The 22,320-nt window shown below is 44.0% G+C and overlaps 1 protein-coding gene across 2 annotated transcripts in view; it reads left to right on the forward strand.

Annotated features, from left to right (window-relative positions):
* The first annotated feature begins 9,223 nt into the window (after positions 1-9,223).
* The window catches only part of PLPP3 (phospholipid phosphatase 3), an 83,887-nt gene continuing 70,790 nt past the window's right edge, over positions 9,224-22,320 (forward strand). Inside the window, exon 1 of one of the 2 annotated variants that reach the window (XM_069232601.1) lies at positions 9,224-9,854. In XM_069232601.1, coding sequence (XP_069088702.1) covers positions 9,716-9,854 — 139 coding nt within the window. In that variant the 5' untranslated portion in view covers positions 9,224-9,715. The remainder of the gene's footprint in view (positions 9,855-22,320) is intronic. The other variant, XM_069232602.1, reaches the window with a different exon arrangement.

A 22,320-nucleotide genomic window follows, 5' to 3' on the forward strand; every position in this document is an offset into this window, starting at 1 on the left:
AAAATCCATGGGTGTTGCATGAAAACACTTACCACAATGCACATGAAACGCCTCCCTAACGCAGAGTAAGGCAATGTAGCAATTTGCTTTGCCTTGCCTCGGTCCATATTTATAAGGCCATTCAAAGTCACGCAAAGTGGCTTTGCATGGCTTCATAAATTTGATATAGTGGGTTGCAGTGTTGTTGCATCACAAAATGTGATGCAACAATGGCACAAGTCCCTCATCAATATTGTCCTCAGTGGCTGAATTACGGCAAGTGGTTCCCAACCTTTTGACTCCTGAAGACCCCACTTAATCACCTCTGCAATCCGGGTACCCTCAAGTAATTTGTACAATTTAAATTTCAAACATTATACAGTAATTCACAAAAAATACACACCAAACAAATACTCAAATTACTAAAGATATAATTATTTTATATTGAAAAAATATGCAAAAACTGACAACTTTTTATGGGAAGGTTGGTGCTGCATTTCGGGAAATAACTTTTCAATGTTTTGTTTTATTTAGGAACGCTGATTCTACATTTCCCAAGTGTTTTCCATTTTAATTTTTTTAGGTATGAGAAAGCTTTCGGATTCAGGTGGGAGACTACAGACTTTTAGGCCCATATTTATGCTTTTTTAGCACCGCATTTGCGTTGTTTTTTGCGACAAAATCGGTGCAAACTTACAAAATACAATCGTATTTTGTAGGTTTGCGCTGCTTTTACGTCAAAAAATGACGCAACTGCAGTGCTAAAAAAGTATAAACATGGGCCTAAAAGTCTGTAGTCTCCCACCTGAATCTGGTCTGTTTGCATATATGGTATGATTTCTGACTTCAATAATCAAGCATATTTTACACTGTGTTGTGTGTTTATCGCAAGAACTGTCAGTCGCTGGCCCTCAGTGTCTGTTCCACGTCCCTACAATAATTATGATGTGGGCACATTAGAAACCTTGTAAATTATGCTCTACATAAACAGCTTAAACCTAGCTGGTCTCCAGCAGTGATAAAGTCCTGAAAAATCCAAGCACCCAGAGTCTTGTTACTAGTGCCCTGTAGATTGGCCTGATAGATCCACCATTACCCTCCCAGGAGTTGCTGTTATTGAAGGCAGTGATGAATACTCAAAAGGGTGGAGTTTTCATGAATCATGTGTTGGAGTCTGAGGGTTCCATAAAAAATGAGGAATTACCTGTGGAATCGATAATGACAGTGTCAATTCCCCTGGTCACTAATCATTTTCCTCACCAAGGACTGCACCTGCTTTTAGCACGGGGAGTCTACGTGTGAAACACATAAAGGACAGTTTTACATTTTTCATTGGGTTTGTGTCACAAAAGTGAAGCAAACCAGCACAAATTTTATTTTTTTGTAATTTACTTTCCAGTGTAAAACGTACTGGAAAGTAGTCAGAAACGAACACAAAGCAGTGCAGAGCACTGGGTTGTGTTATGTAGCATCAAGGGGCCCTTCTATGGGTGGTATATGGGCATGCCTCGGCAACCACCCATGGTTTTAAATGTAAACTCCTTCCTACTAAACATTTGGGACAAGGTTTGGTGTCAAACATTTACGCCACTTGAAATCAGACGTTAAAAGGAGAAATGTTTTCATTCATCTTTTCTTTTCTATACACCACACATACAAAGTAGGACAAGCTTTAAAGGTTGTCTAAGAATAGTATTTTGTACTGAAAGGAAAACCTCCCAGTACAAAACCTATGTTAGACTCGAGCACACACCTTTGCACTATGGCGCAAAGGTGTGCATGTGGTGCTCGGCAGACAAATTTTGCGCCGCACTAGTGAGAGAGGTGGAGAGGGCCATCTTTCTGTAGATATGGCACTCCCCTGCTCTCTCCCTGTCACCCAACGCAGTGCAGCATTTTAGGATGCAATGGGTGCGCACTTGGTAAACCTGGCCATAGATCCCCACAATTACCATGGATCATCGTAATTCCGATGGGGTGGTAATTCGAGCTACTGTCCCCATTCAGAAGCATCAGACCACTTCTAAAGAGGGCCTCAGAAGCACAATTCACTTTCCTTCCTCTCGGATGCTGTGTGTTGACATGAAAAATTTACACACTTATGGGAATCGCCAATTTATTGACCAGGGAAGAAAAATAGCACTTCTTTAAGCTGGAGTTATAGAGTCTGAAGTCAGTGATGGAGAATGTTTGCATTGGTTATCTCAGTAGAGACCGAGAGAGGGACTCACACACTATGAATCCCGAGAGCGTCTGCAAGAATCCCCAGGTATGTGTATTGTAAGATGGGGGTCCACCTAGGTGCAAAGACCAATTGATGGTTGTCATTAAATGGGGAGTTCACCCTGTAAAAGGCCGCAGACTACATAGAGGCCATGAGTAGCAAATACATTTAAAAAACAGTAAAAAAGTGAGCAAAAGGTGCGGCTTTCTGAACATTAATTTATTTTCCAAAACTATTAATTGCACCATTAGTTCTCTAGCGAAACATGACATGATTATTAGTGGTGGAACAAAAACATATTATCCTGAGCAACATTTGACCAGGAGTGCCTTGCATTTTTCTTATAGAGTAAATTACGTCCTATCATCAAGGACCGCATTTAACAACAACATTTTCTATTTTTGCTTGCTTTCCCTGAGAACTACTTTACCAATCCAGTACTTTAAACGGTCTTTAAAACATAAGTTCATCCCATTTAGTGGCTCATTGTGGTGGCTGTTTGGATGTCCCGCCAAGGTATGGGAAGGGAGTAATAGGGCACGATGCCCCTTTGTATGCTAACATCTTGGCCCAACAATGTGTGATGCCACTTTCACCAGTCTTTTATTTTTTAAATCTGCTGCCAATGAGTAATAGACTTTACTCATCCATTGTAACATATTGTAACAGTGCTGAGAAGTGCAGGTACTCAGTACCGGACAGTGCTTGCCCTTTTAGAGCACTGCACACACTACAAATTGTATGTGACTAATGTTACACAACAGGTTTAATCCTCCTTCAACTGATCACAAAAGAGCTATTTCGGTTTAAATGTGTGACTCTCGGTGGCGTGCAACTGTGCAGTGGACACCTAAAGAAACCAATATATTTTTAGCAAAAAACACTCTTATTTTAGTTCTTATCTTTGACAGCCAAATTTTTGTTAAAGCTCATGGCCACTGGAATTATGTGAGGCTGTGGCATTTTGCACATAATTGTGGATTCGCCACATAATTCATCATCTGCGGCATAATCTGCAGATTTTAACAAAAACAAATTGCTTTTGGAAACCGACAGCTCAAAAGTTACTAGAAACGTGGCTACATGTGTTATTGTGAAGTGGAAGGCCCTTTGCAAATGTCGACTAGTTGCCTTTCAGTGGCGTATTGCAGCATGTGGATGGTAAACTGGTGCTAATGAGGTGAAACGTGCAGAGACAGTGTTGGCATGTGTAAAAATAAAATAATTAAGTGCTAGAAGGAACAATTGTGCCACATTATGCTACTTAATTTGCATTTTTATGCATAATTTAGTTAATCCTGCCACATAATTTGGTCCTCTGCTGTTGAATTATTCAAAGTGCCACGGTTAAACTATACTGGATGATGCCACAGTCGAGAGAATGCAATTTAGAATATAACAGACATCAAAGGTGGCCTATTGCTGGGTAAGAAGGTGGAAAAGCGTCTTTGCATGTGGCAATAAAATTCTTTGCACCAGCCTGGTCTCAGTTTTATTGATGCTGTTTACACTAATTGATGGCAGTACGGAGGCCACAAGTGCATTCCTTGCCAGTCCCTGTGCTGCTGGGCTGATCTACAAATCAACTCTGTTGATGTAGAGATGAAAACCTCCAGCAGCTAAACCACGAAGCAGGTGCTTGAACTTCGATCGCTGTTTTGTGTGAAATGGATCTCGACTCCAAACTATGGACACAGTTCAAAGTCACAGCCCCTGTCTCAAGATGAAAAGAGACATCTGACTGACAGCTATTTCCATCTCCGTGCACCGTAAACCAGGGCGCCCCTTGTAACCTTCCCCGGGTGCCGTGTGATATCTTTGCATTCATTAACTTCTGGCAGAAATGTGGCCGCTCAGATTCACCTTGGGGTTTGTACAAATAAAAGGGTAGCAGTTTGGCCGCCGCGAATAAAAACATTCCGCTGTTGATTCAAGTGCAGCAGCATTAGAAAGGTTAGCTTGAGCTGTTGAATGAGATGTGGTTGCACAGCGCGCTTTTGAAGAAAAGATGTTTAGCAAATTCAGTGGGAGTTGCTGATCCCATAATTGGTAAAATGATATCTTTCAAGACTGTGCTTAAATACTTAAAGGAATCAAGCATGGCCGGGCATGTGCTATTACGTGTGCAGTGTTACCACTGGCATGCCCCATACTTTAATATGTTACCGTATCTTTGTCATGTAAAAATAACTTTTATCGGTGAATGAGAAAAATGTGGCTTTTAAAACACATGACAACAAATGAACAATGTGCAACACACCTTGGATGCAGTTTGCAATTTTCAATAAGTTCCAAGGAGTATAACATGTGAATGAAAGACCAAAAGCACAGCTTCTTTTTTGAATAAGTAAAAATGCTGGTAAAGACAGTTGTTCAAAACAACCCAGTACCTACTGCCCATTTTATGCTGTCCCTTCGATTTGAAAGTGTGCCTTGAATTTGTGTCCTGCTCTTTCACACACTATTAATCGTCCACCTACCCCCTTTACCATCTGGGATTTCATTGCCCTTGTGTAACGACACCTTTTGGTAAGGGCTGGGCAGTGCACATTAAGTTCAACACAACAGGGTGATCTAGAAGAGTTTCTGCAGTCTTTGAACCCCAGCAGGGCTAGCTCAGCCTTCCATTTTTTGGATGTTGGCACATTTAATTCTGCTTGGCAATGCTAATGCCTCTTGTTTGCAGTACTACAAAACTGGAAATATGTTGCAATATGTGGCCCAAATATGTTATTAATCATACACAAGATCAGGCGCACAACTTACACTTTTGGCAGCTAAAGTTTAAAGATCGCACAAGTAAGCAGGATTTGTAGATTCTACAGGGACATATAATTGCTAACATACATTCTAAAAATGAGAAGGGAAAAGCATTCCCAATAGCCACCTCACTTCCTTCTCAAAGATGTTATCCCAGATGCAACGAACAAGAGAAAGTGTGGTTATATCACGTCTCCCTCATTAGGACAAGCAAAGCAGGGCGCAAGTGCTTTTCTGAGGTATTGGTATCTATCTGGGTTTTTAACCACACCCATCACTTGCACTCCTTCATGGGCTTGCCTTTCAAAAATCCTTTGTTGTCATTGGTAAATGCTTTACGTTTGTCCCTCCTTGGGGCAGTTTTGTTACCGCCTTGGCCATCAACCCTCTTACATGAATAATTGCACGTTTGCTAATATGTTTGACTGTGAGTGAACCTCTTTTTCTTCATGTGTCTCTCCTTGGTGCCCTGGCGGCCGTGGCGCATTTAATCGGCTTGCCAACTGTTTTACTTTACATTTTCAATTGATGTGGGAAGAAAAGTCCAGTTAGGAATTTACAACGCTAATAGGTCTAACTCGAGCAAACACGACACCCATTGCATTGCAAATGCTTGTTTTTTCCTGCTTCACTGATTCCAGGGAAAAGCTCAGAACAAAAATCTAACTGTGATTGTGTCAGTGAAGGCTTGCATCTATAACAGATGATTAGCTATCTCGGAGATGGCCTACTCTGTTTGAGCAGTATAAATGGAATCATATCTTACTATCCAAAGATTAACCAAAGAGGGTGATTTGAGAGCTGTGCAATAGCATGGGTGTAAAAGAGTTGAGTTGCCTGAGTTCCTCTGAAAAGAAGGACAGTAGAAAAGAGCTGTGTTAGCAGAAATAAAAGTAGGACTGAAACATATTAGTTTCTTTATTGCCTGATAGAACAACAAAAAAGGCAGCTCTTGTCCACATCCTTCACCATTAGCTTGTGGGAGTCACCTTGGATTGCACATTGTGCACACAAAATCCTTGATCATGTTGCTGCAGCCCCAGGTAGCAGAAGCATTTTCATTGTTGATCTGCTAGAGTTTAGTATTCCTGCTACAAGGAAATAGCAGGGTCCTGTGATACAATCAGGTTTAAGTACTTAAATGTTGGTGATATGTACATTGCATGTCAGCTTAGAGAATTGGTATTGTCAGTTCAATGCTTTAGACTAACATCTGGCAGGTGGCTATTAGTAAGTGAGTGTGTGTTTATGTGTGTGTTATGGGTGCATGTGTGTGCGATAAGATTTTTGTTTAGTTTGAAATAGACATTTTCAGGGTTTAATCAAACAATCAGTCAGGGTTCCTATAGAGCACTGCTAATCACCCGTTCGGGGTTCGAGGTGCTTGGGGGTGGGTCTGCAGCTCAGTCGCAGTGCTGGATGACTGGTTCAGTTGAAGAGCCAGGTCTTGAGGTCCTTCCTGAATTGAGGCAGAGAGGGAGATTGCCTGAGATGAAGAGGAAGAGAGTTCCAGGTCTTAGTGGTGAGGTAGGAGAAGGATCTCCCTTCGGCTGTGGTCTTGCGGATCCTTAGGGTGATGGCCAGCGCCAGATGAGCAGAATGGAGTTGTCTGGAGGGTGTGTGGAAGACGAGGCGGTGGTTGAGGTATGCAGGTCAGATGTTGTGGAGGGCCTTGTAGGAGTGCGTGAGGAGCTTGAAGGTGATTCTTTTGATGATCAGGAGCCAGTGTAGGTCTCTCAGGTGCCCAGAGATGTGGCTGCGGTGAGGGATGTAAAGGATAAGTCTAGCAGCAGCGTTCTGGATTTTTTGCATCTCCTTTTGGAGCTTATGGGTGGTGTCTGCGTAGAGTGTGTTGCTGCAGTCAAGCTTGCTGCTGACAAGCAACTGGGTGACTGTTCTTCTGGATTCGATGGGGATCCACTTGAAGATTTTTCAGAGCAGGCAGAGCGTGTGGAAGCAGGAGGACGAGAAGGCATTGACTTGGTGGTTCACAGAGAGCGAGGATCATGCTGAGGTTGTGTTTGTCGTTGGTTGGTATTCAGGGGAGCTCCAAGCGGAGCGGGCCTCCAGGAGTCATCCCAGGCGGAGGGGGAGGTGCCCAAATTGAGGACTTCTTTCTTGTCGGAGTTGAGCTTGAGGCAGCTCTCTTTCATCCAGGTGGCGACTGCCTTCATCCTGTTGAGAAAGTTGGTCTTCACGACTGTAGGTTCATCAGTGATGGAGAGGATCAGCTGAGTGTTGTCAGCGTAGGAGACAATGTTGAGTCCATGGTTTCTGACAATGTCTGCTAGCGGGCCATCTACATGTTGAAGAGGGTGGGGATCAGGGAGGAGCCTTCAGGGACACTGTAGCTGATCTCTATGATTCGGATGTGAATGGTGGGAGACTGATTCTCTGGATTTGGCCGGTGAGAAAGGAGAGGATCCATTTCAGGGCTTTTCAGCATTTGCTGGCGCCGTGGAGTCTTGCTCAGAGGATGGTGTGAGAGACAGTGTCAAAAGCGACTGAAAGGTCCAGGAGGATGAGTGCTGCGTTTTCACCTTGGTCCAGTAGATTGTGGATGTTGTCTGTTGCTGCGAGGAGAGCAGTCTCAGTGCTGTGCTTGCTTCTGAAGCCGGAGTGGGAGGTTGGATCTCTGTACAAAGGCCATTCTTGATGATGTAACAAGTTATGATACATTTGCAGTCATAGCACCAGTGCATGTAGGTGAAGACCCATACTCAGACCAACATGCATTGTCATGTGATTGCACTTGGTGAAGGACAGTGAGACTACTGACAGTTTCCACCTGGCTTGCACTAGAGTTTTCACCTTTGCACATCAGTATGTCCTTTACTGATGAGGGCTTAAGCACAAAAGGTCCTACTGGGTTGATGGGCCTGCTAAGTGGCGACGTTTTTCTTGCAAAAACTTCCTGTAATGTATGCATATATTACAATTACTACCCATACTTAACAAAGAATAGACTTCTAATGAGGGGTTTCATGTTGAATGATGCATTTTGCATTCTTTTTTTTTTAAAGAATAGAAACATTTCTGACATCCATCCATTCATTTTCAACGCTTTCAAAATTAACTCAGGAAAGAAGATCGCATCTATTTTCAACAGCGCCCTGGACTTCCAGAAAATATTGCCAGGTTTTTTTCAAAAAATTAATCAAGGGCACATGTCAAGGGAAACTGAGAAACTGCAAATTGTGGGTGGGACTGTGTTAGAGGTCTGTGCACGTTTTTGCCTATGTAATAATAAACAAACATTTGCTATATTTAAGTACATCCCTCACACACAGACACACATGTGCTCCGCTTTCTGGGAAAGTATATCAACTACCTTAAAGAGAAGCCCAAAACAAGCACTGGCGTGTCTGTGATTGTTGAACAGCTTTGAGAAATGTCCATTCATCACCGTCGTCTGGGGTGGTGGAAGAGAACCAGAGTAGATTGCGTCTGCCTACTCCTCTCCCAATTTTATAATGAGAGAATATGCTGCTTTATCTTTGCAAATGTTTTTTTTTTCCCTGCAATATTTGCAGTCATTACATTTTGGATTAAGGGTTTGCACTTCACAGGTACAAAAGTCTATTTCGCAATCGAAAGTTTATTTATATAGGCTTCCAGTCCCGGTTTCAAGGTAAGATGTTATCAAAAAGGTACGTTAATGTTTCAAGGCGCTGTATGCCTGTCATATTTGTTTTTTTTAAATACCTCATTAAATAGGTGGGTTATATGGTATAAATTACTCTCCACTTTATTACAGCATAGCCCTGCAGTGCAACTTTCACTATTTGTCTATTCGTATGCAAAAAATGACGTTATCTTCTAAATAATGCGCCTTTATAACTTTCATTTCTTAACAAATATGATGTTCAGGTTTCTGTCAAGCACAGATTATCTCGTGTCCCTGATGTTCCCTACAACTCTTCCTACCTTGGAATGCTCAACTATTGTCGGGATAATTTCCAAAATTATAAAATTGCCTTTAATTTTCCACGTTTCATTTATGGTAGAGGAAATTACATGAATCGAAAAAAGAACACACAACACTTGACAATGTAAAGAAAGTTCTGAATGCACAGAGATGCGGCACTGTTAAGTCTCCGCGCCAGAAGTGTGGCTCTCTCGACCCCTCCCCCAGTGAGCAGAACGCGCATCATCCCTCCTCCCTGATCACTCCCTTCTGTTACCGCTAGGTGCTCCCTAACTCCGGAAAGCGCTTCCCAAGTTTTGGGAAGAGGGAAGAAATGTGGCCTTAATTATCATATGTAAAAGGCAGCCTCAGGAAGGGGGCTGTCCGCTGAAATCCCATCAGAGCCGAGTCGAGTAACTTAAAGGGGGTGCAAAGGAGTTTACGAAATAAAAAGTGCAGCGTCCCGCTCGCGGAGTTTGTTGATCGCAGAGAGCGGCGGAGGACAGGCTTTGTGCAGGAGAGAGGAGCGCTGCCTCTCGGTCCACTCCACCTCCATTCATTCACCGACCACCCGGGAAGGGGGCTGCAGATCCACACACAGGACACCCCCTCGCACTTTACACAACTTTTGTGGCTGTTGTCTCCCGCGTCAAATACTTTTACAACCGGATCTCTGCATCGTAGGCTCGACTAAAGAGAGAGACTTTGCGCCCGGGACCTTTGTTACTTATAAACCAACCCCTCCGAGGCCAAGGTCGGCAGAGCCGCCCGAGCAGCCGGCCGCCTCCAGGCGCGGTGCAGTTTGTGCAGGGAGCGGCGTCGACATACCGGCAGCTCACCCCAACATGCAAAACTACAAGTACGACAAGGCGATGGTCCCCGACAGCAGGAACGGGGGCGCCCCGGCGCTGAACAACAACAACAGCAAAAAGAGCAGCAAGAAGGTGGTTCTCATCTGCCTGGATGTCTTCTGCCTGATCATGGGTGAGTGCAGCCGTCGGCCCCGCTCTTCTAGCACTTTGCCACTTTTCCTCGTGTTTTGCTGCTTCGCGGTTGTGGATGCTGCGCGCGCCCTCACCTCACGGAGGAGCCCAAAAAGTTTTATCCCGGTGTGTTTTGTGCCACCGCCCTCCAGTGTCAGCCCAAGCTTTGGAGGTGCATGCTTAGCAGCAGGTACCCCCGGTTGCAGCCTGTTGTGTTTCCCCTCTTTTGTGGATGGACTCCCTCCTGGCGTCCCACCCCACAAAAACTAAATTGGACCTGTCACACCCCCAAAATTACCTTAGCCCTGTCAGAGATCACACCTTGGAAGGCGCAATAAACCGATATTATGATTATGATGGGTTTCATCCCCCATCTGCTGGTAGTCACCCCGCGACCGCCCCGCCGAGGATGATGGGAAGCCAGCGCTGCTGCTGCCCCGACCCCACAGTGGCGCTACAGTGAGACGCCGGGCAGCACAGTAACGCTCTATGCGAGGCAGGCGGTCCCCGGTGGCCTGACATTCGGTGCCGAGCTCAGCTCTCTTCTCTCACACACTGTAAACACAGTGTGAGGCGCTCCATGCCCGTCCCTGCTGTCTGACAGGGCGTCCTATAAAACAAACAGGGTTCACAGGGAACCCAGCCCGTTCCCAACCAAAAACAGATGTTTGAATGTGCCATCGCCAATTGGGCATTTTTCTGCTCTTTCTTTTAAGGAAGCGATGACCCCACAAAATGCAGCGCCCAATTTATTGCACCATGTTTTGCTTATGAATAGTAACACAACTGACATGTTAACTGTAGTATAGTTTTGTGTGTGTATAGTGCATACACGTACACAAACACATATTTACACGCACACTCGGGCATTCAGATGAGAAAGTCATTTCAATAGCACGTGCCCACAACAGAACCAAAAAATACAGTGTGTGCATCCACTAAGGATGGCAGCGCTTTGTATAATGACTGTCACTGAAAACATCTTCACAGTGTGCACGGCTATGTCATGGAATAGTCTCCCCGCAATGAGGGCACTGGAAGCTTTTCTCAGTGGTTTAATGCCAGGATGCACAGGTAGGTCAGATGTTGGTGTCTGGTATGAGGGTACTACAAGTAGGACAGGAGGCCATTGCAGCTTGCAGCACAGCTTGTCACTCTCAGTGCTGCAAATTGCAGTACTTACACAACGCCTGTCACCTCCACAAAGGTGACAGTTCATAAAGTTTGAGGCCCCAAAGCTATAAGAATGGGTTGAGTGGCAGGTATTAGGTGTTTACAATGTACATTGAATTAGGTAACAACTGTTGTTCTGCTCTTCTTTAAATTACTAAAAACAGCGCCACCATGTGGCAGCTGTCAAGTCCTGGTGTTGACAATTAAGTGCTGGTGCTGAGCACCGGAAACCACCAACTCAAATTAAGCACTGGTAGGGGGTATTCCGAGGTGACCACAGTGGTTATCATGTGTAAGGCCACGGTCTGGCTGTGAAAGAATGTTTACATAGGATAAGTTTTATCATATGCCTTTACTATTACACGTGTCCAAGTACGGGTATTTGTCTGCGTTGCAGGAAATGCAGTTGTTTGCTTGTGTTGCAGTTATGCTTCCAAAGTGAATTTACTTTGCCCTGAAGAAGGCTTGTAGCCCATACACATAGAGTATGCAGATGCTGAAACAAGTCAGACTGTTATAAAATAGTTATTTGCGCGGACATGCAAAGTGCAGTTTGACACACACAAAGTGCAGCCCACGCATGCGGAGTGGAGTCTCACACACATAAAGTTCTGTCCCACACATGCAGAGTGTGCAGCCTCACACAGGCTAGCTTCAGAGAGGACTAGTGCTTCTGATGCCTAGAGTCTGAAGTGGCAGGAACATGTTGGAGTTGTATAAAACAGCATACACATAATAATACAGAGACCGGCAGGGTGCAACCTCGCACGCTTAACGTATACCCTTACACAGGAAAAGTGCAGCCTTACACAGTCTAGCATCAAAGAGGACTGGGTGGCCCAAACTCACAGAGTATGAGAATTTTGAAACATGCCTGACCTCTATAAAACAACACACATAAAGAAATAGAGGTGCAGAAGGTATAGCCTCACTCACGCAAAGTGCAGCCTCACTCATGCAAAGGGCAGCCTCACACATGCAAAGTGCAGCCCCACACGCACAGCCTCACGCATACAAAGTGCGGCCTCACACACACTAGCATTAGAGATACCTAGTGCCTTAGACGAACGGAGTATTAAGTGTCTGAAACATGTATGACCTTTACAAATATGCAAATATATAGGAGTGCAGACTACAGCCTTACACATGTAGAGCGCAGCGTCATACATGCAAAGCGCAGCCCCACACACCATGGAAAGTTCAGCATCACTCACGCAAAGTGCAGTACCACTCACGCTGGCATCAGAAGCAGAGTTTGAAGTAGCTGGACATGTCAGACCTATAAAACAGCATACACATACTAATAAAAACACACCCAGACTGCAGTATAACACACGCTAATCACAGCCTCGTGCAGGCTGGCCTCAGAGGAGACTGGCTGCACAGACTATGAAGAGACTAGGGTATGTCAGCCCTCTCTCTACTAACCAGCACACATGTATTCCTGCACATAGAGTGTGGAACAGCTGGAAGGCATCAGGCCTCTGTAAAACTCCATAGATGGAGAAGTAGACAGACGTGCAGAGCGCAGCCACACGCTCTTGCGCCCGTCGACTGCACCCTGTGGGACGCTGAAGCGCAACGTGGGTGGCACGAAGCTAACAATTTGTCATTGAGGGCTTTATGCCTCAGTGTTTACAGGGATAATCACAACAAAGGTACCTACATGTGGGTTAGATTTGAAGCAGTGCGCATCTGCAGGCGGGGATGTGACGCACGCTGACGCATGCACGTGTCTGCACAGGCCTCGAGAGCGGGACCTGGCGTCCCCCGGGGCACAGATAAGCCCCGTGTTTACCTAGATTCACCGGGCATGCCAGACAAAGAGACACATCGGAGGAGGTTCACCGAAAAGCTGCTTTAGAAAATCTTCTAAGGGTGGAGGCGTGTGGGTGTGTGTGCGCGCGAGATGGTGTCTAGGCGAATTGTGAGAGAGCATGAGATTGTGCCTAGGCAGCGCGTGAATGAGCATCAGTTTGCTTCACCAGTGTGAGTGTGCATGAGATTGTGTCTATGCGAAGTGAGAGTTTTCATGATATTGTGCCTAGTCGAAGTGTGAGTGTGCATAGATTGTGCCTCGGCATTGTGAGTGTGAATGAGATTGTGCCTAAAGTGTGCGTGTTTATAGATTGTGCCTTGGCGGAGTGTGCATTGTGAGCGAGCATGAGATTGTGCCTAGACGGAGTGTGCATTGTGGGCGTGCATGAGATTGTGCCTAGACGGAGTGTGAATTGTGAGTGCGCATCAGATTGTGTCCAGGCAGAGTGTGGGTGTGCACGAGATGCCAGTGCAGAGGTGCCCGGGAGACTCGTATCTGCGTGTGTGGAGCCAGCGGGAAGGAATGCAGCTGATTAAAACCAGGCGGCTGCCCTCGCGCTGAGCGCTGCAGTTATGTGGTGATCTGAGCTAAGCGCCCCCCAACGTTGCAGCCAAGATCAACCCCTGCATCTGAAAGGGCCGGCGGCTGAGAACAGCGTGCCCGCTTTGTTGGGATCTCGAATATGTATATTGACCCGCAAAAAAGACCTGGAAGGTGCCTGATGTGCCAGACGTTATCTTCAAAGAATACTGTGAGGGCGCGTGAAGAGAGGCGCCCCCACCTCCGACCGTACATTGTCAGGCATCGACCATTCCCACTTCAATGGTTTGAAGACCATTGGCACGTTATCTGAAACAAAGGTCTAACATTTTGATAATTTTGCAGATCAAACTTATACACTCCTATTTATTTGTTATTTATTTAGTGTGAACAGTGTTAAGCCTACACCAGGACGCTTTACATTTCGCGGCAGTATTGGAGAGAGGTTGGAACTATAACAGCGTAGTTTGTTACAAGTAGTTGGAGGAGTGAGACCATAGAAGTAGCCCGAGAGAGGTGTTGAATACATCCCTGGAATTCTTAAAGCCCCATATCAACGGTGCACCTAAGCGCTGCACTAACCTCTTGACCTTTCTGTGCTCTCTCTGCAGCGTGTGACCCTTGCCAAATGCCACCCTGTGCGGTTTCTTCTTCTTTGCAGTCATTCAGATTTCAGAACTTCCCATGACTCTTAACTGTGTTCTGGTTTTGGAAGCAGTCATAGGATGCTGTGTGACTACATTTCATGGTTTGGCACCGCCAGCTTGGGCGCACTGTATGCCAGGTGCTGGCAAGAATGCAACTAGTATGTGCAAAGAGCAGGGCACAGCAGGAGCACAGAGGTTGGATTTGCTGTTAGCCAAAGTGGCGAGGGGGAGCCTTGAGAGGTGCATGTACACAAGTGCTTCACATGAACATTAGTTAGTGCATTTGTATGTTAGTGTGCGAGTGTGTTTTTGTGTGCACGTGTGCTCATCTAGATTTGGCACATGTAAGCATTAGTTTGGAAATGTATTATGTTGTGGTTAATTTCATTCAGACTCCCTTTTGGGTGTGTCTACAGCAAGTTCCTGTTGAAGCAGGTGCATTGTGCATTGTTCGACAGGAAACAAAATCCACTTTGCCTCTGTCCCTTTTTCCACCTGGTGCATTTGTGTCTTTGGACACATCTTTGTCCCTTGTCATGCGACCATCAATAAGGACGACAACGAATGGACACCACACTTGGGCTTTACTTAACAATGTTTGAAAGGTCAGTACTGTTGCAGTCTTCCCTGCCCAATTCCATTGTTAAAGTTTGTGCCCATTCCCCTCTAAAAACTGAGAAAGATGCATGCTAGGGATGCTTCTTAATGAGGCTTCCTAAGGATCTTTGGCTGTTGGTTAAACCACCTAAACACTTGATTCTTTGCCAGACTTGTATAGGATTAGTTCATTCTTAAGTGAGATCCTGCATAAAGTATCACTACCGAGGACAAGCTTTCTGATATTCAGCTAGCCCTTGTCTTTAACTTGCCACAGGTAGTCATTGTGTTTTATTTAACAGCAAAAAACACACTGAAACTTGGAAGTCACCCTTTCCATTTTAATGATCACTCTCACCATCCCAACATCTTTATTACTCCGAAAACCCAGGACATGCTGCAAAACATTCTCATGGCATGGGGCCAGCTGAAGCTAAGGCCCATCAGGAACCCAAGAGTACCTTCAGTTCTAGGTAGGACGGTCAATGAAGAAGATCTTAAACATGAATATGACAAAGGGCATGGGTGCATTTCTACAGTAGCTAGTAGCAAGAATGTTGGAGATTGAGAATTTAAACTTGTTTCCTGCTTGCTTTTATGACAAAAAGCTTATTTCATACATCCTCAAAGTTAAAGTAAGTTCCCAATGAAAAAAATAAAATAAAGCAACCATGGTGATATCCCCGCCGTGATCTGTAGCACCTGTGCAATAATCTGCATCAGTGTGGGATTTAACCCCAGAATCAAGGTGCATGAGCTGGTCACGGGTGGGTGGATTTTCAGGGCGGTACCCCCAAAGTTAAGTTTGAAGTTCTACAGAAGGGTTCAGACCCATCTCAATATATATGAAGCCAGTTGTCACTTCAAATGTGACAGATAGGCTGCTCATCATGCAGCAGTTCATCATTATGAAAGTGTGATACTTTGGCAATACTGACTTTACATTTTATTATTTGATTGCACGTTTCGGATTTAATGCAAAGGTGTGGATTATATATTCAGTATCTGAAAGAAGTCCTGAAATACGAGGCTAGTCAAGGCATCAACTGATTAGGTGTTTGTTGATGCGAGGATATAAGACCGTCAATTACCCATGCTGTAAAACAGTCCTTATATCATAATTACAGTGTGTTCTAATCATGTGCACGAATACTCATTTGCATTTATTATCTGTCATTTCATCTCCTTTCTTTAATGCTGCACTTAATTGTTCCGTCTGCAGACCAAGTGGGACTTTAATATCACAGCGGGATATAAATTTAATAAAAAAATTCCAGAGTATCTAAGGCTATTGCAGAGGAGATTGGGAAACCACTGTACGCCTGTTGCTTTTGTTCTGTTTTGATGCAGTCGATGGCTCATCTGGTCTCTATTACTGGGTTTAGGGACTTAAAGGGATTAAGGAAAGAGACATAATAATTTTCCAATCATTCTCATGTGGGAATGAGAGTAGCTGGGCTCTGTTTTAGCTGGGTTCTGTTTTTCCTACCAAGGACAAGCAGGTTTTGTATAATGTTTCCTATATAAAATAGATGATGGTGGAAAAATTGGGCAACTCGTGAACTGTCAGCCATGCTTAATTTTACACTTCTAGTCATCTGTCTGCCTGGGGGCTTCAGGAAGTGTATGCCATGATGACGAGGAGAAGTGATGGGAAATCAAGTGTAGGCACAAAAAGCAACTGCTCCAGTAAGGCTGGAGCAGATTTAAAAACTCTGCCATGGAAGTTATGAAAAGTTCAAAACTATGTAACTTCACACAACTTTGCCTCTTGCAAAAACGTTACTGTGGGAAGGTGTTTCTGCCAGAACATTTTTATGTAGGACTTTCTCCTGCAAGATTTGCTCCTCGTCAGATTTGTGATGTTCCCCCCAAAAAATCATCACCCTCACTGAACCACTCACTGAACCATAGCTGCAGTGTAGTTTCTTAGGTCCTTGGGGAGATGTCTTTTTTGCAATGCCCATGGGTCTGGTATCAACCACCCAGGAAGAGAACAACAAACAATAGTGCGTGAATACACCACCTTGTCATAGAAATGATCATGTGATGTCCTGACATTGTCGCATTAAAAGATGCTACCTGAAGCTGACTGAACGACGAAGGTATTCACTTAAGTAAATCATTGCACTACCTTTTGAAATGTGCATATGTATTCTCTGTTTTGCGGGTACCATACAAAATCTTAACAGGTGATTGGCGCCCTAAACCTCAAGCTTTTCACTGGTCTTCAGTGGCAAGTAGACAAGCAAAGACAATCTTGTGGCTGGCTGAGAAGTTTTGAAACCAAGCTGTGTGTTTGTGATATATGAGAATGTGACATACCACCATTTGTTGAGTGGCCCCTGGAACTCCAGGTTGCACAGCTCTGTGCATAAACACGTTTTTATATGGCATGAGAATGTGATTCGAGGAAGCATTTGGTCTTTAGTGATTCAGTGAGGCATTTTGACCTTTGGTCTCAGGAAGTTTATTTGGACCTTTTTAATTCAGGTACTTGTTTGGTCTTTCCTATGGTTCAAGGGTGTATTTCATGTATTTGCACACAGACACACTGCAGTTGTTGAAAAACATCTTTAAGGGCGTATCTTGAATGTCTAGTTACCAAAGTCAGAAGTTATGCACTTTAACTAGAGCAGACTATCTGCAGTGCAAATGAAAACATCTGCCCCATGAGAAAGATCTACAAGTGGGGCTGATTGTTGGATTATCTGCGGGTCCTCCCCTTGCTGCTTGCCTCTTGAGCTCTCTGCTAATCTGAAGGGTTCTATTTTTGTCTGCCTTTGTGGTTGATGCCCGTTTGTGTCAGCTAATGGGAATGTAATCTGAAACGGAGATATGGGTCCTGGTGAGGACACGTGTCCAAGGGAACTTCCACGTATTTTCAAACACTGCTGTGCTTGAAGTGAGGGGATTCAAACTTTTATAACACGTGGCAACCATAATCCAAAGTAAATATGATCTGCTTGGCCTATGAGCCAAGCCTTCAGGGTGTGCACTAAAAACATTTATCGTTAGCTCTTTGACATGGTGAAGGTCATAAACGCACGTCAGCCTTTTCCATGCACTGCTACCAAGGGTGGTGTCACACAATATGTTAGCACGTAAGGCCATAGACACACCTAATCACAAAAAAACCCGCGTTAGAAATCGCTGATTTTGTAATCAGGAGCCCATTGGAAGTTGTGACGTCTTGCACGACGTGCGTCTGCCCTCAGTGAAGAGATTCCCTCTATACTGCTTACGTTTATTCTTCCTGGTAGAAGAAACGTGTATGGACGGGGGCAGAGGGGGTGTCTTTAAATACAAGCTATTGTCCGCAGTGTTTTCACAGACAAGCAAACTCCCTGTATCTACCTACTGGCACAAAGCAGAGGTAATTGGAGAGTTCTGGGCCAGAGTTACTGTATCTCTCGTCTCTCGTGCATGATAATAGAGCGCCATGTCACAGGCAGACAAATCCGCCGTCAGCGGGAGAATGTTTATCTTGTCAGAGGGGGGATGGGCAGGAGGAGGCCGAGCTTTCATCTGAAGAGCTTAGGCCCTTTTCTGCTTTGTCTGGTCCTTGGGAACTAGCTAATGGCATCTATTTTCTAACTGTGGAATACTGTGGCATTGCACCACTTATGTGTGGGATTAACATATTTGTAATTCAGTGGGAAAATGAGTTCAAGGCACTATAAGCCTTACTCTGTTTTAAGCTTGGCCTATCAGTGGGATGCGCTGAGGCGCTCGCATGGGGAAATAGTATTGTCTGCCTACGGTCTGCGTTAGTGTGGATGTGCGACCACACAGAAAGGGGGTTCACAAGTTAGGATGGCGTCATGCCTGCTGCGCAAACAGGGTTCATCCCTATGGAAAATCCGGAAGTTCATTTTCAAATAGTTTCAACTAACTGTAGTGGGTAGCATCACTTTTGTGATAGCTGGATCTTGAAAACTGCTGAAAAATGTAATTTGTTGTATTTGTTATTTTTTGTAACTGACAGAGCACCCCTTGTTTTATCTAGTGGACCTGTGTACTTGGATGTCCAAAAACAGGGCACAGTTATTAAACTGGGACATCCAATTTAAATAATTTGTCTGCCTTACCTAAAAAACACTAGTTGTCATGGGAGGGATGTGCCTCCCTCAATATCTTGTATATATGCACCCTGAATACCTCCAGGGTATGGCCCATGACCACACTAGTGAGGCTGTTGCTATACATCAATCATTACGAAATACATTGTGTTGTGCTCTGCCTCAGGACATGTATTCCCTTACTTCCTTCCACTTTATCTATAACGGTAAGCCTTTCAGCATACTGCAGGGACACTACGCTTTTTGAACTGTCCCTGACTATGTTCTCATCTCCCCCTCTCTTTCCCTGAAACATGGATTCGATGGTCCACAGATGACTTGGAAGCAATTTTGTTTTTTTGTTGATCCAAAGAATATTCTATCTTTCACTCCTTGGAAATCGTCCATGGTTACCCTGAAGTGTTTAGTCTTATCAGTAAAATGTCTTGATCACTTCTGTCCAAATACAGATGGCACTGTGATTGGCATAACAGTGGCCCAGCACTTCATAGATGCATACAAGGACATAAAATCCCATCTTTAAAGACCCACTGCCATTCATCCCAGAGAAAAGTTGCAGTAGCAATTTTCTTCAAGTTTCCCAGTGTTGGTTATGTATTTCCTTTAAGAATCAATTGTTTTATTGTTGAGTAGAGCTACCTAGAATTTTGTTTTGTTTTACTATTTGTTACATTTCATAGCAAAAGTCATTTATAGTTCCACAGGTACTTCTAAGTCTTCTTGTCTTGGAGAGCACTTCAACATATACTTGAGTACTAAGAATTCCATGAGAGAATGCGGTTAAAGGTTTGGTTAAAATAGATGTGTTTTAAAATACTCCCAATCAAGTAGTGTGTTCGGTGTAGAACTCCTCTAATGTGGCTAGACGTCTACCTAGATAACTCCTGAGTAGAGCACAGACCTCATTTGGCCTGGAGATAGGCTAATCTGGACAATGTGATGTGTGGCTAACCAGTAGATATTTCCAAAGCCATGTAGAGGACCTTTCTCTGTGGGAAAAAACTTGCCAAATCACTGGGAGATGTAATGTATTAACAGATAGTTCCTACCCAATAGTCTGACATAGATGGTCTTCCAATGTGAAATGCTGGGTGCAAAACATCAACTGTAACTACAAAATAAATGGGACAGTCTCTAAGGAGTAATAGCAGCAGGGTGTTTGTGGCAATGTCTGGGTCTGTGGTGTGCTTGTAAATCTAACTATGGACCTTACAGAGACATCCCTTCTCTATAGTCAGTTTCTGCACTGTAGTCTTAGCACAATTTCTTTATAGGTTTTAAACATGAGAAAAATAGGCTCATTTCAGGATATACACATATCTCAAATATTCAGCTTATTTTGGTAAAAGATTGGTTTAATGTGTCTGCCAGTGAATAAAGTTAACACGAATGTTTGCTTTCCTGCTTTTCTGCAGCAAAGAACCTTTGAAAAACATCTGGACCTATTTTACAGGGTTACTGATGAGGGGAGAGACTGGCTGGAGGAATGGTGGGGATTAAAAGAAATACATTGCCTCCTTATGATGCCAGACAAAATATAACTTTCAAACTTACCAGTATGCCAACCTCCATGAAACTGCATGTAATTTGTAGACCCTCTTTCATCTTGAAATTCAGTATGCAGAATCCGGTGTGTTTTTCCAGTTTTTGTCTCAAAATTTATCGCTGTTTTTCCTGAACTTAGTATTAACAAGTTGGCATTAAACAGGAAACATACTGTATTGCACTACGTTTGATGCCTACTAGCAAAAATTAAGCAGTGAATGCAAAACTGCTAACGTGTTACATTGAGCCTTATGCTTAGACTGTATCATGTTGCCTTACACATTTTTGGTAAAGCACATGCTCATCAATTTCTTAACCTCTTAGCACTTTGGGTCAGAGCATGTGTCTGCGGATTTGCCTTTCATAATTTGTAAGAATATACTAAAATAGAACAAAATCAGAATCGTTATGTGGTTTTATCTTAATAAAACAAAAATTTGCAGACTAGAAATGACAAAAAACTTCAGAACCAATAGGATTTCTGTCCTTGTTAGTAGCATTTCATTCTATCATTTGTAGTTCATCTGGGCAATTGCAGTATGTATGCATACAACCTGATGCAACCGGTCCTGGGAGAGGATTAGGCCAGCCCAAACCGCATCAAGTGATGAGAAGTGTGATGTTTATGAACTTCTCAAAATTTTGTGGGTAAATGTTAAATTTCTTCCACTCCTAGTTGATCCGTGCATACCCTGATCGTGACCTGTTTAAGGCAAATGACACACTTTCTGAATGCTCTACATCTGCGCCTCATGTGTTAATCCATCTTGCTTTCAATTGAGCATGCCTATATTTGGAGCAGATTTCCTTGGTCTTCCGAATCCATCTTCTGACTATTGCTCGGATTATGTGAGCAAAAGTGCCACAGAAATTAACTGAATGACGAGGCAACAATGTGTCAGACTGTTCAATGAACTTTAACTCCTCACTGTTCTGACAATGTTTCCAGGGCCTTTAAGAAAACCTACATCTGTTGTCAGTAAAGATATCCCATTCCCTAACCATTGCCCATGGCCAAGTTAAAAGTAATGGGTTCAATGTCGTACATTTAGAGAGCAGCAAATGGGGAGACGCACAGAATACCACATTTATTGGTTTCGGGGAAACTTAGGCCTATATTTATACTTTTTTTGTGCTGCATTTGTGTCATTTTTTGTACGCAAATACGGTGCAAACCTAACTCCATATTTATATTTTGACGTTAGACAAGTCTAACGTCAATATAGGAGTTTGCACCGTTTTTTGGATGGGTACACCTACCTTGTGTCAATGAGATGCAAGGTAGGTGTTCCCATCCAAACAATAGCGCAATTCCCATAGCCCCATATTTATCCCCCATCCTAAAATGACGCAATGATGGGAGGAGGGGCTTAATAATGGTGCTAAGCTTTCTTAGCACCATTATTTAATGTCTGGGTCAGACCAGGCCTTAGGGGACCTATGGACCCATTTCCATGGTTAAACACCATGGAATAGGTCCACAAGTGCCCTCCCCAGGCACTAGGAACACCCCTTCCAGAGGGACACTGGAGGATGGGGGACCCCATCCCAGATAAGTCCTGTCAAGTATTTTTTTTTATTATTTTTTTACCATTGGGGGCCCTAACTTGGGACCCCCTGCATGGCACAGGGTGCAATGGCCATGACCAGAGGACACTTGTCCCCTGTGCTGCCCATTGGGGTGGTGGGCATGACAGTCATGTTTTTGGTGGTTGAGTGCCAGGAAATGGTGCTAGTCTGGTTAGAGGCATTTGTTTTTTGCCTCTAACCAGGCTAGTGTCATTTTCTGATGCACAACCTCCTCCTTCCCTACCACCACCTCCACCCGGCTAGTGTCTCTGTTTAAGGCGCTAGCCCAAGTTTAGCACTGGCTTGCACCATTCAGTAGATATGGTGCCCAGCTGGCATTGTGAAATAACGCAAGCCAACACTATATTTTTTGCCCCAAAACAGCATTGGCGCAGTTTTGCAACAAAAAGTATAAATATGGGCCTTAGTGTATCTAAAGATTCCTGCATAGGATCAAGGGTGCACATCAGCAGTTCTTTAGAAATTATCTTGGCC

This window comes from Pleurodeles waltl, chromosome 4_2, assembly GCF_031143425.1.
Source record: "Pleurodeles waltl isolate 20211129_DDA chromosome 4_2, aPleWal1.hap1.20221129, whole genome shotgun sequence".
Classification (NCBI taxonomy): Eukaryota; Metazoa; Chordata; class Amphibia; order Caudata; family Salamandridae; genus Pleurodeles; species Pleurodeles waltl.